General features: G+C 44.6%; 1 protein-coding gene across 9 annotated transcripts in view; it reads right to left on the reverse strand.

Moving 5' to 3' along the window:
* IGF2BP3 (insulin like growth factor 2 mRNA binding protein 3) overlaps nucleotides 1-13,110 on the reverse strand; it is a 145,256-nt gene extending 132,146 nt beyond the window's left edge. For 2 of the 9 annotated variants that reach the window (XM_055590009.1, XM_055590008.1), the window contains exons 1-2: nucleotides 12,503-13,110; nucleotides 11,238-11,298 (exon numbers count right to left, since the gene is read on the reverse strand). In XM_055590009.1, coding sequence (XP_055445984.1) covers nucleotides 11,238-11,298; nucleotides 12,503-12,677 — 236 coding nt within the window. In that variant the 5' untranslated portion in view covers nucleotides 12,678-13,110. Of the gene's footprint in view, nucleotides 1-8,395; nucleotides 8,644-10,072; nucleotides 10,105-10,963; nucleotides 11,000-11,237; nucleotides 11,299-12,502 lie in introns of those variants that run through there. The other 7 variants (XM_055590011.1, XM_055590010.1, XM_055590015.1 and 4 more) reach the window with 5 other exon arrangements.
* Nucleotides 13,111-18,470: the final 5,360 nt, after the last annotated feature.

Genomic DNA, 18,470 nt, shown 5'->3' on the forward strand with positions numbered 1-18,470 from the left:
TGACTGGACTGAACAGATATACTGAGAAGTCCAGAGTAGCATCAGTTTGCCAGGGAACACAGAGCTGAGCAAGGATTCCAACTGATGTTTGTCTGATTCCAAGCAAGAGATCACTGATCCTCCCAACAGTGTGCACTGCTGCCTCTAATTCTGCTCAGTTAATAGCACATGCACATTGAAGGGTCTCATTTTTCTTCAAAGGTTCATTACATCATTTGAGATGTCATAATAAAAATCAAATACTAGGTGCTTTAATCATCACCACTGATTAAAACTATGACTATCATGTGCTAAGTCTCTTCAGTCATATCTGACTCTTTGTGATCCCATGGACTGGAGCCTGCCAGGCTCCTCTGTCCATGGGACTCTCCAGGCAAAAATACCGGAGTGGGTTGCCACGCCCTCTTCCAGGGGAATCTTCCTGACCTGGGGATCAAACCCACGTTTCCTGCATTGACGGGTAGGTTCTTCACTCAACCTTAAAAAAAAAAAAAAGCAGCTAAGGCTCAGTCAGCCTTACTATAGCGTTCTTAGTCCTCTCACGATTTACCCAAATCCTAGTCAGAGGGCTGGGAACAGCTCCATGCCCATGGAATGATTTGGGGAACAGCTGTTTCCAGGAAGCACTTATAAAGTAAAAGCAGTTCAACATAATCTCTGGTGAGCAGATCCCAAAACTAACCCCAAGCACCAAGTCTTGCATGAGATGATCCCAAATAACCATCTGCTAACCGACATCAACTGGAGTGAGTGAGCCCCTGAAGTTAAACACACAAAGAATCAGAACTCCTAAAGCACACCGGCTGCTCTCGCTGCCCCTCTGGGCTCAGCCTTCACCAACATCCTGCCTCACACTCGGGTCTCTCTAATTCCAAACAGCTTGCCATGCCCCCACACACACCAGGGTATTTCGCACCTCCATGCCTTGGCTTCTGTTTCCCTTCTGCTCTGCCATCCCCACCGCACACAGCTTCAATTGCCTTCACATGTCTTGCTCTCTGAACCTCTCTCTGGCTGGCTGCACCAGCACTCAGCTAAGGCCAACGACCCCCCTATGTTTCTGGGGTATCCCATACATACCCTATGGTGTATTTACAACTTCTCTACCTGTAGAGATATTAATCCACCTCTGGGATCATTGGCACAGTAAGCCACTGTTAGTGTTAAGACAAAAATATCACTGAGGAATTGAAGCAGAACAAAGTGCAAGTCACTATACTCCATGTACTTTTCTTCAGAAAAAGAAATGTGTTCTTCTTTCTAACCCCTGAAATCTAGCATGGAGAGGTCTACCAGCACAGGTGCTCCATCTATGCTAGTTAAATTAAGAATTTTTATTAAGCCATAAGGAATGAATCCATTTCTGAAACTCAAAAAACTGCAGCAATAGGTAAACTGCAGACCACAAAACAGAGAAATTAAAATGTTCAACCTCACTTATCTCTCCAAAGAAAAGCAAGAGCTTCTCCATTTTTGCAAGAACAGCTGACTTAAAAAAAAAAAAATCAGCATTTGGGGATCACTAGAAAAAACTCAGTCACAGCTCCAACAGTTTTAACATCGTCATAGGTTCTCTTAAATAAGCTCTCCAGTACCCACCTGGCTAGCTCAAGTGGTAAGAGGAGTAAAACTTTGTTTTGAAAACTAATTTTCAATCAAATTTCTCCTCAAAATATTACTTAGTAAAGCTCCGACTGCAAAAAGATATTGTTAAGTTTCTGGGGTAAGATCCAAAATTCAAGTTGCTAAAAGAACATAAACCCCAGGTAATCAAACTCTAAGTTAGCAGATTTGGGGCTTCGGGGCGTGGGCGGAGGAAGCATGCCAGTCAGCATGTGGGATCTTAGTTCCTTGACCAGGGACTGAATCCATGCCCCCTGCATCCTAAGCATGGAGTCTTAACCACTGGACCGCAAGGGAAGTTCCAGTTATCAGAATTTAATCTTTATAGCTCTGACTTAATTTTTACATGCAAGGGACACAAATGAATCAGGACCTAGACTTGTCAGAGTCGGCACAACATCCATGTAGAAAGAATAAGGCTGTTCCTAAAATGACACAGCCCTCCATGCTTGAGCTCTGACCAATAGTCTCTCTACCCAATTCATTTCGAACAGCTCCTTGGTTGTCCAATTATGACTAACCGTATCAATCAGTAAATTTAGTGTTTTGAATTTTTTAACTGGAGGATAACTGCTTTACAATGTTGTGTTGGTTTCTGCTGTACAGTAACGTGAATCAGTCATAAACATATGTCCCCTCCCTTACGCCCCCTCATCCGGACCATCTAGGTCATCAAAAAGCACCCAGCTGAGCACCCTGTGTTATACAGCAACTTCCCACTATTTTACATCATAACATATAGATGTCAATGCTTCTCTCTCTATTTGTTCCACTCTCTATCCCCATGTCCACAAGTCCATTCTGTACATCTTTATCTCTATTCCATTTTTCTAGATTCCATATATATGCGTTAATATATGATATTTTTCTCTTTCTGGTTTACTTCACTCTACATAACAAATTTAGTGTTTTCAGTAGAGTACTTCCAAATTGAAATGTGCATGTCTTTTGACAGCAATTTCCAGTCTAAGAATTTACCTTATAAAAATATTTAAGTAAAAAGAATATCCAAGAGTCCTATGACATACATACACTCATGGTCAACTGAAATCACTATGAAAAGAACATTTAATTTGTTGCACTCCTAAGCAAATTGATGTAACTGCTAGTTCAAGGAGAGTTAACTATTTGTACCTACACTGAAGTTTCTTCAGGATACATTACTCAGTAAAAGCAAAAAAAAAAACCAGTATGATTGGATTACTAAAAAGTGTTTTGTGGATACACGCATAGGAGAATTTCTGAAAAATAATATACTAAGTTACCAAATGTAAGACCTGGGAAATGCATGGGAATGGGGAGGATTAAAGAAAAAGTATTTTCACATTTTCATAATTCATACATTTCAAATTAATTGAAGTGTACACATTTGTAAGAATGTATCAAGATGTTTATTTAATATTTATGTACTCTATCGATCCTAGGTTATACCTTTTTAAAAAAAGTAATTCATGCTCAATGAACATAAAAACACAAAAGACACCACCCAAAGATTTCTACTTTTATAAGCACACGTCCCAGAAGAAAAAAATTTTTTATATCTGTTATTACCATCAAATAATATACATCCAGCCTTCACATTTCAACATCAAGGAGAAACACAACAGCTGATATGGGAGTGATTACTGGGTGATGCTTTATACACCTCCCCAGGGCTCTATAAGGCTTCTTTTCCACACTGACCTCCCAGATTTCATTTTCTCATCCTTAGACATTTAACATCATGAATTCAAAAAGCAGAGATGAGATTCAAACTCAGATGTAACATTTTTCTGGCTACACCCTTCTATTCAACAAGACGATGTGAGGCAGGCATCAGGACTCTACATCAAGAGGTTTCAGCATTACTTCTCCCTCCTACTCTTTCTTAATCTTTAATATTCTAAGTTTAAGAGACGTTTCCCTCGAGGCAGGATCCTTCTAAACTTGGTGACAAACTGGGACAACCAGGCGCCATGCACTCCACCCAGGACACCTCTACATCCTTGTCATCTGCAACACATGCTGTAAGCCACAACCACCTGCCTGGGACAAAGCCACAGCATCGACCTCTTCACACCCTCTGTTCCACTCTCTTATCTCCTTAGGCCCCCTCCAACTTCCATGCCGTTCATTTATACAAACATGAAGCTGCTTAAAAAAAAAAAAAAAAAAAAGTTTCACGGAAAAAGTAGTCTCATTTTCTATCTTAAAACAGGATGTCCGGATATTTTTACTCTGTAGTAAGCCCGGATCCAGACTAGCTGTATCTGTCCTTTTCCAAGACAAGAAAATCAACCCCTCGAAGAAGCCAAACAAGATTTCTTTTTTCTTCAGAGACACCAAGAAACAGTGTCTGCTCTGACTTGCCACTGCAAACATGATCAGGCTGCTGTGTAAGCTACTTTTGAGGATTTGACAACTTTAAACGGGAGGAATGAAGACAGGGTAGAGTCACAGTTTGGAAATGGGTTCCACTAATCAGTGTCCTGGGCAAGTCATTTCTTCTCCCAGGGCTTAAGGCAAATACCACTGGGGGCGGGGGGACCCTATTGTGCTATCTCATTTTTATTAGTTTTCCTCTCTTAAAATAGTAGGTGTTTAACACATTCTGAAAGCAGTATTCTATAACCAAAGGACTTGCATAGACAAAGAAAGTCTTCAGAAGAGTTATTCACACCAAGCCACCTGTCTCAAAACCAACTACTCTAACACATCACCTTGTTTCGGTGACTTCTGTGGCCAAAGACGGAATTCATAATTTGAGGAGGCGGCTACTTTACCAAGGACCAGATTTTTTAATATGCAAAAATGAGGGAATTTAGGGTACTTCAAGGGTTTCTTACATTTCTTACAACTTCACTGTTATGAATAAAATACACGGAATGTTTTACTTATTCTAGTATACTAAAATGACAAAGTGATTGAAATATTTTAAACCTAGCCCATAATATTCATAAATATTGTGACCATTAGTTTCCAACATTGTCTTTAATCAAGTATTTAGACAAGCACATGGAAGCACTGGACTTTGTCTGCACTGTTTTGGAACCAAATGTGTACTAATAAAAAGCAGAAGGGGTTGTCTTTGAGAAGGCGAGCTCACAGTCACCCGAAGTGTCAAAACAGATGCCAGAGGGTAGGTCAACTGTCACCAACATCTTGTCCACTGAGCAAGAGGAGGATCTACTAAACGTACGAGCCTCTTCCATCTCTAGCAACTTATAAATAGAATATGCTTCTAGATGTTTTCAGAACATTAAAAAAAAAATGAAAAAAGAGCCTAATACATGAATTCTGGAAGAGAGGCTGTATTTCAGGTTGCTCCAAAATTCATAAATCACTCTACATTTATTTACAGCACAGCCAGAAGGCTGAGACTTAACACCACCCTCAGTCACTTACTCATCCATCTAAAGCACACTCGTTCAGAGATATTCTACACAGTGGATTAAACGCTCCTTCTCCACAGGCTTTCCTCACTTCTCTCTCAGAAACAGTTTACTGTGCTTGATTTCCACTAATCACTGGCCTCCTTCACTCTTCTCTGCTAGCCCCTTTTTTCAAGAGTTCCACACTTATTTCCTTGATGACCTTGTCCAATTCCGTGACTTCAATATCATAAGCTAACAAAGCCTCTAATTTTTCACCTGTACTTCCCACCTTCTCTTGGGCTCCAGACCAATATATCCAACTATTAATATCTACTCAGCTTCATCATTTCAAATTTCTAATATGAATTAGAAACATAATATGCCAAAAAGTAAAGTTCCTAATTTCCACCCAAGAACCTATTTGTCACACAATACCCTCTATTTGGGAAAATGGCAACCACCTTCCACCCAATTGTTCTGGCCAAAAAACCTTGTCATCCTTCTCTCTTCAAACACCCCTCATTTAACCCATCAGTAAATCCTACTAACTGTTCGCTCGAAATAAACCGAGACTGACCACTATTCATCACCTCTGAGCTAACACCATCCTCTCTTGCTAAGACATTACAAGTCGACTGGCTCCCCATTCCTAGAGCTAAATACAATTTTCAGATATTTTACGTTCTAAGCATTTTCAAGCCAAAATGCATGTGGGATGCTTGTGGATCCTTCAACTTGTGGAAGAACTATACAGATTGCAACCACCAATTCCTCCTCTCTGAACATGCATGCAATTCTACCATTAACTTCTTTCCACATTCCCCTGGAACCTGTGCTGGCCTCATGGCCTGCCTTAATCAACAGAATGAAATTAAAAGCAATAATGTGCCAATTCTGCACCTAGCCTTCAAAAGGCCCAGCAGCTTCTGCTTTCACTAGGGGTAACCAGCCAGGGGCCACTATTGAGTAACAAGATACCATATGGTGAAAGATGACCTGGACAAGCACCAAGAGGCCAGACATGTGAGTGGAGTCTTCTTGGACCTTTTAGCCCAGCTTAGTAAATGACCCAAAATGATACCAAGTGGAACAGAACTAACCACCTAGCAGACCCATATGATCACAGAGAAGCACAGTAAAATACCCTGAAAACTGGTGGCTCAAGACAACAGCAACTTACTCTTCTCCAGGGGATCGTCCTGACCCAGGGATCTAACTCACATCTCTCGTATCTCCTGAACTGGGGCAAGCGGGTTCTTAGACTTACACTAGATTCCTCAAATAATACGTCTCTAATTTCAAACCATTTCTTAAGCAAGTTAAATAGTCTCGGCATAATTCTCTAAAACACATAATTTATGTACTATAGATTCCCTTTCAGGTCAACAAAATTCACATACTATATTGGTATTTTAACTGTGTGTATTTACCAATACCGAACACTTACCAAACAGCAATTTCAGACCATGATAAAATACACAGTTTTAACATAGCACTGAAAACTATGTTTGCAACCAGCTTCCAAACAAAACTCCACAGTCAAAGCCCACTAGTAAACATCAGATTTATGGGGCAGAGATCCTAACTAAAAATGCCAATTCTATCCCTTGGTCATTGCTCCCACACTGCCACCTCCTGTCTTATGACTCTACAAGCCTGAATCAGAATCAACAGCTGATAAAGGAACCTCCACTAAAAATAGTAGATTCTCTTTCCTCCCAGACCAAACCAACTAACTACCAGTGTTCCTGAATGGATAATTCACACTTATCAAAATTACTGCTGGAATAGTTGCTGTCTGAATGCTGTTCAAGAATGTTAAAATGGAGCTGCTTCAAAATATACATCAAGGTGGCTCAACAGCTTCACTTTAATATGGAATCCCAGACCTACAACAACACATGAACTGCAGTGGTGTGACTCACAAAAGCCTTTCAAAGTATGATGAAGACCGTGTCCCTCATGCTGACTGCCCAAACGAGGTACAGGTGCAAAAGCAACTAAGCGGCCATACTACAGAAAAGAAATGCAAGCTCCTTACAGGGGAAAGCCCATCTCTCTGTAATTCCAAAATACACCTTTAAATCTTAGCTGGTAACTCACTCATTTCAAGCAGAACTCAAAACTCTGAACAAAGCATGCCCCTTGTTAATTTATTATAATGGCGTTTGGCATGAACAGAGAATGTAAGTCATCCCACAAATCAAAAGGAAGCCAGAAACAGAAGCCAAGATTCTCAGTTCCCACTGGCTCCAGGCACATGTCATGTTTTCATAACGTCTTCCTTGTTATCATGGACAGACACACAGAAGCTACTTATCAAAAATTTTTTTAAAAATCTAATAATAAAACCCGAAAAAAATAAAAATAAAAATCTAATAAAGTGAGAAAGAAAAGCAAGAAATCTTCCTAACTTTATCAAACTGTACTGAGAAAACATGAAATCAAGAAAAATCTCATTGGCTACAACCACTTAAGCAGTCATGCATTACTGATCTTAAACCCTGCATTGCAAAGATAACCTTTACTAGCCACAAAAGTTTCCTAACATTCAGAACCTTAGGTCTACGAATGTGTGAGAAATTTCCCTAATGCACAAGATTCACCTGGACCACCACTGATAACCCAGGAGCATTCCTGTTAAAACACATTGGGGCATATCCTGTTAAAATATTTACCATTAAAAACAGCTTTTAATGTCCTGAGACACTAGGGTCTTATGCCCTGGTTAACTGGCATATGGCTACCCTGGCACCATCCTAGTCTATACTTAACCACTTTTATATAAAATGCAGCACTAGCTTTTACGTAGCCATTTAAAGTAAGATATATTTAAAACCCCAGTAATTTTATACATGCTCTATCCCATTTATATGCTAAACACAAGATTCTGATATTGAAATAAGTTATCCATTTAATTTCCTTTCTTTAAAAATTATTGCAAGGAAGCAAAAAACAAAGATACTTGAGCTTAGGCACCACTATTTATTTTAACAGATCCTTCCTGGAAAAATATTAACTATAATATCCCACTATTTTTTCTCTTTTATTCAATATGGTTTTGGCTACATACAATTTTAATCAAGGTTAACAGCTAAAGCATGAGGAAGTTTAAGCTAGAAAAAGTTGGAAAATGTGACAATTTTCGTAATTTAAAAGTAGTGGAAAACAAACCACCATCCTCTAAGTTCCCCAGTGTCAGCGACTTTCTTGTTCCCTCTCCCATGCCCAACAGCCCACAACATAACAAAAGGAAATCAGTGCTATTTACATAAATATATAGGGGCACATACAAGGTACCACAAGACACCAGTGACTCTTCCAACCCAAAGTCAGCTATGGCCTTCCAAAGCCACGACAATTTTCACACCCACCTTTTCCCCCAGGGGTAGGGAGGGAAATTTTTTTAAAGTTTATACCTCCAGAGTGAAGCCAAGTTGTCCTGTGTTGTATCTATCACATTTGGAAAAAAAAAAAAGTGCAATACTATCACAGGTACTCTATGCAATGTTCTCTTCATTCTGAATGCAGAGGATCTCAAACTGAAGCACTGCTATAATCTCCCCCAACTGAGGGGTATCTGAATCCAGAAAAGCAACATTCCTTCCACATTCCCTTGAGACTTCAGTAATCAGGAACTAAGCTTGGTCTGAACCAAACTCTGCAAGGCCCCTTCCAGCAAGGGTCCGCCCACCTCTGCTCCCCGTCAGAATTTTGGCCAGCCTACCACACGTCACATCACATCACCCATTGGCCTGCTCCCCTATTTAGCTGGTACAAGCCCATTCATCCATCTCAGAGTGCTGCCATAAGCATTCTTCAGCCTAGGGCTCCCAACATGCCTTGCACAGCAGGTATAAAGGTCACTGTTGCACATGTGGGTGTGCCTGCCTCAGATGCCCACATGATGATGGGATGGAATGCAATGACTGCTAAGCACAAAGAACTCCACCCAGAAGCCCAGCAGGCTCACCAGCAAGAACTGGGCTTCAGTATTCAAGTCACTCTTATCAATACCACCTGACCACCCTCTAGGTGCTGGATATGTGGATCACCAAGGTGCCTTCTCTGCTCTCTTCCAAAGCCTATTCAGACAGTAGAACAGTCCAGATAAGGAAAACTGCAAAACCGTTTCAAGGGTCAGTTAAATCCAAATTGTAATAGAGGTTTCCAGCAAATCTCCCTGGGCAGAAAAATCAAGCTCCATTATTGGTTTTAACCACTTCAATACAAGCAAAGGGCTTCCTTGACGGCTCTCTTAATAAATCAGTAAAAAAAAAAAAAACGTTGTCTCTAATGTACTCACTCCTATTTACTTTGCTAGTAACACTGTATGGTTCAAAATCCTGAACATTTCAATGACTAATGAAAATCAGCTAGAAAATTTAATCTACCAAGTTCATCAGTGGAAGCTTCTCCAGTTTAATACTTGCTGCCACTAGTAACATTTTACTTTATGTGCTTTCTTCAATAGTTACTTGTTACTTTATGACAGAGGCTGCTAAGTATGTTTTTAGGTTGGGCAAAAGCCTTTAAGAATAAAAGCAGTCTATTACCAGACAATGTTTTTAATTCCCTGCACATGAGGAACAAACTCACACAAGGTTAGAGAAGAAAAATCAGGAGAATAAGACAAACTAATTGCATTCACAGGCAGGTCAATACATTTAAAGTTTAAATTTAGCAACTCCTGAATGTTAAAATGTCAGTTCTTCAACACAACTATTTGCCTATTTCTTATTCAACAGTTGAAGAAAATTAATAAGACACAGCGGCTAAACAAAAACCAATTAGAATTCGCAGAATATGCTTACATTTTTTTCCAGTAAGGAAACAATGCAGACTATCACTTTTAATTTTTCAACTGATATTAAACTGAGATCAATTTAGAGTTTTCAGTACACATTGTATTGTTTTAGATGCTTTTAAAATTCCATTCTGCTATATAAAATAATTTGACCACTACCAAAATTCCCAGCTAGAACTAAATCACTTCCCAACTAATCCTAACGAAAATTAAGTATAGTACATGAAGAGAAATCCGCAAGAATCCCACAAGCTCGTAAACAAAAACACAGTTGGTGGAAATTATTTACCTGGAAGAAAACTCCATCTACAAACAGGCTTAAGATTGACCTATTGGGTAGCCAATTCTCCAAGTCAAGCACCAGGGAAATGCATATCAAACCCTTTCAGCCCTCCAGCATAAACACTCTCACCAATACCTAACCAGATGCTGCTCCCCCTCCGGCAGCTCTAGTTGAAATTAACTTCCAGTTTTCCGCTGGGTCACGGGTCGGGAGTGGGGGATGGGGGAAGGCAGAACCCCTAACCCCACTGGACAGAAGCCAGCAAGGCACAGGCCAACCCCAGTACCCACTGGGAGGAAGCAGGGCCTTTCCAGCCGGAGTTAGAGAGCCGGGATCTGGCCTGCTCGGGAGAAAGGAGCCATTTCTCCAAAATAGTCCAGGGACAAAAGTCTCCAAACGCTTTGTAAACTGACACACTACACATGCTTTCCAAAAAGTGCAACCCCCGCCCCCCCCCTTGTTGAGGAAGCAAAAATCTTCAACCTTCTCCATCTCTTGGTGGTTTATCTACAAGCCAAATATTTTTAAAATTGAGGAGCAGGGTAGGGGGGAGGCCGGGAGACAAAGGCGGGTTTGCAGAAAACCGTCCTACTCTGCAGGAACTGAAAGGCGCTTTTGGGCAGGAGAAACCCAGGCGTTCCCTCACGGGGAGCTCCCAGGGTAAAGGCAAATTCCTCTCCCCTCAGATGCGCGGACGGCCCCCCAAGACTCTTGCCCGCCACCGTGGGACAGAGAAGGGAAAGGCACGCCACACCCGCGCGCGGCCGCTGCTGCTTTCGCCTCTCCTATGGTTTAAGGGGGGGGGGGGGGGGGGCGGTCACCCACTGCTTCCCAATTCCCACGGATGCCCAGAAACTGCCCTCGGAGACTCTTGATTTTCTGTTGCACCAACCTGACCTGTTCTCTGCCGGAGAACATTTAACTGAAAGAGCTTCCTTAAGCGACTTTATATACCAGTATAAACAATCCGGTGGCAGGGCCACAGACGAGCTGTCTATTCCTACAGAGCAGTGTGCACACACACACACCTGCCAGAAACATAAATGCAAAAGAAAACGAGAAACGCCAAGCCACACAGCAACCCCAATAAGTGGAAAAGTTGTTTTCAGCTGTGTTCTCTCCTCCCAATGGCCGAGAAGGGAATCAATGAGAACATGCTAAGCAAGCTCACCTCTGCCTTTTGGGGACCGAGTGCTCAACTTCTATGAGTTTTCCGTGCAGTTCCACTTTACCTGCGGACACACAAGAGGTGCAGGACAGTTGGCCGAGTTGAGCGGCTCTCTGGGCCTTCTCAGACCCCGAGCGGCTCGAGGCCGAGACAGAAAGCGGCCCCGCGCGGGTGGGAAAAGAGGAATCAATGGGCAGAGGTCGGTGACAGTCTCCCCGCCCCCCTCGGCCTTCCCCGCCCGCGTCCCCCGAGACCCTAGCAGACAAACTCGGGGCAAAGGGCTGCGTGGGCTTTCCTCAGCTGGGGGCGCCTAGGCCCTTCTCCCGGGGGTTTCGGCCCAGGCCCGCCGGGAACGGGCAGTGAGTGGCGGGAAAGGCTTAAGGACTGCCGGGCAGGCGCCGAGAGAGCGAACGTCCAGAGGCGCAGCTGGGCACCAGCGGAACCACGCGCGAGGGACGGCGTCCGCCACCCCGAAAGGCACGCGGCTCTGAGCGGGACCCGAGCGCATCCTTCCCCCGCGCGCGCCCGACCAGCCCCGGAGGCCGCGGCCCGAAACCCGGCCCCGCAGGGGGACGGGCTCCCAGGCGACCCCTGGTCGCCCGCGCCCACCTCCCCGTAGCTCGTCAGACCCGGGAAGATGGAGCCCAGAACCCGGGGGTTGCCCTCGCCCGCCTCCCCGCAGGGTCGAGGGGAGCGCGGGGCCGCCCGTGCGCGGCACCAGCCCGCGGCCTCGCTAGGCAGCGAGGTCCAGGCCACTTTGGAGTTCTCCCTCGGCCCAGCTCTGGGGGCGAGAGGAGACAGCGAGTCCACCGCCAGAACCCCCCCGCCCCATACACACACACACACAGAGGGTAAGAAAGGAACGAGAATCGGGCGTTCGTTCCCGGCCCCCAAGGCCCGGCGTGCCGGAGCCTGGAGCACGCGCCTGGGCCCGGGCGGCGCGCAGGGCGAGCTTCCCCCCTCCCCGCTCCAGCACCCCAACCCCGGTCCCCGGCGCCGCACGGTGCCCCCGCTCCCCTCCAAGCCCGAGACGGGGTTTTCTGGACAGCGCGCTCGCCCTCCGCCCGCAAATCCGGGCGGGGGAGGGGAGCCGCGGGGCCCGGTAGGCGCCCCGACTGGGGGAAGGGCCCCGACCCGCGCGTGCGGGCGCCCGGGCCTCGGCTGCTCTCCGCAGGCGCACCCGCACCCGCCCAGGCCGGGGCCCGGTGCGGACAGCACGGTGTGGGCTGTCGCGGGCCCGACCCCGGCAGGCCCGGCCCGGGGCCCACCTGAAAGCGCCTCGATGGCCTTGAGGGCCCAGCTGTCGTCCGGACAGTCCACGAACGCGTAGCCCGTCTTCACCAGGAAGGGTCCCGACACCGGGATCTTGGCGTCCTTGAAGACACTTTCTAGGTCCGAGGGGACGGCGTTCTCGCTGAGGTTTCCGATATACAGTTTGTTCATTGTGAAGAGTGGTTGTTGCTTTTAAAAAAAAAAATTAGGAGAAAAACGAAAAATTAAAACCACCCACAGCGATGGATGGATCCGGCGAGTTCCCCTCCTCTTCTCGCCGTTAAAATACACAAACACAGTAAGAACCAAGGACAGGAACGAGAAGCGAAAAAAATCAGATCCGAGGGTTCCTGTTTTTTCCTTTTCTAGGTATTAAAAGAAAAAAGAAAAACCCTAGCGACAACCCAAACGCATCCAAGAGTCTTCCTAACTCGGAGGAGGAGGCGGGATTAGCGAGAAAAAGGAGGAGAGAAAGGAGGGGGGAAACTACTTTTTGTCTTTTCCTCCCCAAACCCTCTGGCATCGACCGACGGACTGTGAAAATATCACACTACGAGAGGGCAAGCGCCGCCTCCCCATAAAAAAAAAAAAAAAAAAAAAAACCAGAAGGGTGACTGGCAGGAGGGAGGGGAGAAGGGGTGGAGGGGAGGAAGGCGCAGGAGGCGGAAAAAATCCGCTCCTAGTGTCCGGCTTTTTGAATGAGCCACGTGTTCAAACTACAAATCAACGTCTCACGTGAGGAATCCCAGCGCCTCAATTTCAGTGGGTTTCGCAGGAAAAAAAAAAAAAAAAGCTAGCAAGAGGAGGAAGAGGGGGAGGGGTAACGAGATTGGGCGAAGGACCCTGCGCAGGGGCGGAGAAAGAGGGGCGGAAAATGCTAAAGAAGCCGCAGCCGGGGTCGCGGAGGGAAGCGCGGCTGGGGGAGCTGATGGTCATCACAGAGTTTAGAAAGGGTTATCTGGTCGGGGCGGATCCTCCAGGAGGGGAGAGGGGGCGGGAGGAGTATTGATTTTTTTTTTTTTTTTAATGTGATTGGAGTGGGGGTGCTAACTAGGCAATCCCTCAGCTCTATTTACCCGAGTTTTAAAGACTCGATTTTTAAAAATAGGTAATCAAACAAAGCCAAAGAGTCACAATTCCGAACTCGCCTTGTGGCTTCGATGACAGAAGTGTAACCTCGGCAAACCGCGAGCACCTTTCCAGGGGTTGGCGGGGACGGAAACGCAACGAGGGGGTGGGGGGGTGTGAGGGAGCCGAAGAGGCGGGCCGACGCGCCCCACCCTGTGCACCCTTTGCTGGCGCGGGTACCGGCAAAGTGGGGCGGCCCCGAGCCAGGCCGGGGGGGGATGGGAGCCCGCGGCGTCCTGGGCGGGTGTCTGGGCGACACCTCCTCCGCCTCCGCCTGCGCTCGCGGTGGCTTTGGGCTTCGCGTTTGCTATTGGTTGCGCGATTCAGAAAAGGCTCCGGGATCAATGAGGCCGGGGGCGGGCTTGGCCACCGGTGGGGGAGGGGAGCGCAGGGGCCGAGGTTTCTGGCGTTGGGATGGGGGCGTCCCGGGCCTCGGAGGCCGGAGCAGAAAAGTCAAAGTGGGAAAAGTCGGTATTTAAACGGAAACCATTTCTTCCTGTAGTTTCCAGAGGAGGAGGAAGAGGAGGAGTGGGGTAGGCTGGTACTTTTATTTAAAGAATTTTAGTTGGAGAACTTGGGACTCTTAAAACAGGAACACCGCTGTGAGTTACCCCTAAGTGGTAACTTGCACTTGAAAAATTGCTTGAGTCTCTTTCTGCTGCTTTTCTGCCTGCATTTGGCCATTATAACCATTCATAATTTCCCCTGTATGTAACGAGTACAATGGTGGGCGGTGGGGGAGGGTCTGGGCCCGATGGAGCCTTACAGGGCCAACGAAATGAGGACTGGAGACGAGGAAATGAGTGCTGGGTTTCTTTTCGAAATCGCCACGAGTCGTTTATTTTGTCCTCCACTCAAAGGCTTCATTTGCACCAGGATTCTTGTGGTATATTTTTAACAGGTATTCCATGGAAAAGAATGCTTATTTTTTTTAATGATTGCAATTATATATATTAATAGGATGGAAATTTAAGCAGTCTTTATAATCACTTAATACTCTTATTATTAGAAAAATGTGTAGTACAGAAAATACTGTTTACACTATATCATCAGTAATTATGATAATTGATAAAGTTCATTTCTTTTGGTCAAACCCATGCATTTAAAGATGTATGTTTTCCAACTGAAAAATGAATGGAAAATTATGTTTTCAATATGTGGGAATGGTTGTATGATATAAAGAGCATTTACATTTTTTCTTTTAAAAAGAACTTACAGTTTTGTGTTAAGAAACCGGAAGGTGTCAGATCATCCATTTTAAATGCAACTGTTCTTTCTAACAGGTTTTTCTTTCCTGCCAAGCTAATCCAACTTTTTAAACGTAAACTCACTTTCACAAATATCTTCATTCATGTTTAATTTAGTGAAATGTTTTTACTTTATGATATGGAGGGTGTAAACATGTTCCTCAGTGTTTACAACTGTATTATGAGCAGTATCTTCAAAGAACATTTAGGTGGTGAAATTTTAAATTTTTGGTTATAACTTTTTTAAAAAGCTTACTTATTTTTCCTTTTCATATTTTTGAAAAGAGAACCTTCGTTCCAAGAAAGAAAAAAGCACATGTATTCTTTGATTGTGTCATATTCAAAATGTAAATATTAAATTATAAATTTTATTTACCTGTTGCATGTGATCAAAAGCTATAGAAATATACTTTTCATTCACTTAGTAATATTTGCTTTTCTTTGAATTTTATAAACTAGTCTGTTGATCATTTAAATTTTAGTAATTTTTCATAAAAACTTTATATGTTCAGCATGCTTTCAAAAATCAATTGAATGGTGCCCTCTGGATTGTTGACTGTATTTGCTTTTACTAAAACTGAGACCTAAGAAAATATCTACTTCTAAAGCATGGGATAAAATGTTTATATTCCATAAATACTAGTCCATGCCTGTCTTTCACTATCAAACAAATCTAACAGCTGGGATTTAAAACAAGTGTGTGCAGTTTTGATGAAATATGTTCCTGGGGCTCTTGTGAACTTAATGTGTGTATTATTATAACAAACTGGATACTCCGTCTAGGACCTTAAAAACATACACGAGTTACATAAGTTCAGCCATCAAAAAGGGAGTTAAATATAGCCCACTCCACTTCGACTCGTCCATGCATTTGAGGAATCAGTAATATAATCAATGGCTGAGTAAAAAGACCATGGGTAATTGTATTTTTTTTACTGACATTTCAAGTGTAAAAATAACTTCGGTGGATTTTCAAGAATGATTATAAGGTTAATCTAACTTCCAGTCTTAATGAGTGTCACAAGAAATTAACTGTGTGTATAGGCTACTCCAAGTTCTTTCTGAAGCAGCAGCAGCTCCTAGTAAATGTTAAGTCCACGAAGGACTCCCACCCATTGTATGTGCTCTGAGGCGGTTTAGGCTTTCCAACTGCAGCCTATTTACCCTTTGGACAGCTGCACCTCCTCCTGATCTCCTGACCTGAAGGCAATAAAAATGTTTCTTATGGGTCAGTGTAATATTAAAGGAGAAAAGCCGTGTTTAGAAGGTCGGTTACCGCTGCTGTACCTACAGGTTATGAGCGACGGCTTAGCAGGTAGAGGAGGGGGAGAGGGCATTCTTGTTGCTAACCCTAATTCCCGGCTTCCTCTGAGACCAGCCCAGAGCCGAAGTCCTTAAGGCGGGTGGGCACGTAGTGCCGCGTCGCCTGGGCCTCATAGAAGGTATTTTAAAATATACTCTTGCTCCTTCGAACAGCTCTCCTGGACTCTGATCTGTTAAAACCAGATGCATAATAATTAGCGGCAGCCTGGTTCTTCCCTCTCTTCGGAATATGCCTTCAGTGATTTTTATTTAAAATAAAAGATGGTGCCCTGAGAGATGTTTCCTTTCTCCCCGCGGTTCTGCCGGGAGAAACTGGGCGGGATCCTTGCAGCTCACACTCGGGAAGATCCTTCGTCGGCCGCTGCTCGCCTCGGAGGCCCTAGACCACCCGTCCGCCCTAGCCCCGCCGTGGGACAGGCGCCTTCTGGCTGCGTCTCGGATTCGGTCTCCGCGCGCGGAGCCGCGTGAACGCGTTAGACGTGGGGGCCCAGGCAGGGGAGCCTGTGTCCCCCTCGCCGCACTACCCGACCTGAGCACTTCCCTTGCCCGCCGGGGCGAACCTGGCAGCGTGTTTGGCGACCCTGCCGCACTTCCGGCCTGTTTAGTGTGTGCGAGGGGCTCATCGGAGCTGGGGGATGTTTGGTACCTACGGAGAAAAATCGCAAGGAGCAGTCGCTGAACCCTCTGCCTCTGGCCGGGGCGGGGCGGGGCAGTGAGAGGGGAGCCCTAGGCGCGCAAACGCGGCTCCGGGGAGGAGTTTCGCGCTCCTAGGGGCCGACTCGCCGAGCCCGAGTTAGAGCAGCCAGCGTGGAGAGAGACGCCGCCCCTGGCTGCGGAGGGGGTAGGGGGCTTCTCTCACCCGATTGGTGGACGGAGGGAGCCTATCACCGTCGGCTGCCGCCGCCGAAGCAGTTTGCTGGTTTCCATTCATTGGCCCCCGAGCCGCCCTTGGATTTCCATCTTTTGTGGCGCGAAAATAACCCTTTGCTCCCTCTCTTTGGTTTTGTTCTTGTTGAGGGGTAAGATTGGCTTCCCCTCTTAGTTCTCTCATTTTTCCTGCCCTTTAACTGTGAGTCCAGTCCTAACCCCCAAAAAGAAAAGAGGGAGATAACTGAGGAAGAATGAAAAATAGTTGTGCATGTGAATTCCGCCCCTGGGGCTGACCGCGTGGTGCCCGCTGAGTCCCTTCCCTTCCCCCAACGTCCAGCGTCCGGAGGTCGTAGGTTTGCTCCTTGCTCCGCCACTGGAGCCACATCGTCTCCCTGCTCGACTCCACCGACGCTTTAGAATTTATATGTCTTTTTTAGTTAAATTAACAATACGTTTCCAGGTGTTTGATTTTTCCGGGGCTTCTAGAGAAATCTACGTATTCCGCCCCCTCATTTCCTAACCCCCTTTGGGGTCCACAGCGTTGTTTCACACAAAACCGAACAATCCCCTCCAAAAAAAGCAAACGAAAAATTCCTGGTAAAATCAACTCTACGGAGACCACGTTTTAGTTAAAGCTTCCCTAAGACTAAAGAGCTGAGACCGACCTTGAAGGATTAGCGATTTCTGTAGCTGAAATGTTCTAATTTTACTGACGTTTGGTGGAGACGGTGAGAAAAAATAAATATGAATCTATCTTGGAAAAGCACAGAACAAACGAATGATCGTATTTAATTAGATTAAACGAAAAAGCTACCAGCAATAGTGATGTGTTCTAGGTAGTGGTGTGTTCGATACATTTGTAATTTATACATAAGTTGCTATTGGTCTCGAAAACAAATTGAAAATCAGAATTCTGATCATTACAGAAGAGGGAAGTATGAATTTGTTTGGTATATCTAATTCCATAACAGGCTTTTCAATTCTCTGATTATTTAAAGAAAAGGAAATGTATCAGAAATATAACAATAATTTGTTGACAGATAATTTTGTGGTTCTTTGTAAGTCTTGACAAAATACTTGATTTGGTTTAAAACTAGTAAAACGAAAATAACCTAGTAAATATTTTAAAACTTTGAGAGAATTGGCTGAAATCAGAGGGTTCAGATTTTTTTTTCTATATTGTTAACTCTTAGCTAGTAGTCAAGTTACATCATCCTCTAAAGTTCATTTGGAAAAACTGCTTAGTTCTGTATTTTTTTTTCCCTTTTAGTCTCTTAAAACTATCTAATTGAAGGAATAAAATATAAATTGTACGTGGCAATTTATATTTTAAAGAGCAGCTCTTGAAAACATATTTTTAAAACTGACTTAATTAGTAAAGAAAAACTTTTAAAAT

Source organism: Bubalus kerabau, chromosome 8 (assembly GCF_029407905.1).
Source record: "Bubalus kerabau isolate K-KA32 ecotype Philippines breed swamp buffalo chromosome 8, PCC_UOA_SB_1v2, whole genome shotgun sequence".
Taxonomy (NCBI): Eukaryota; Metazoa; Chordata; class Mammalia; order Artiodactyla; family Bovidae; genus Bubalus; species Bubalus kerabau.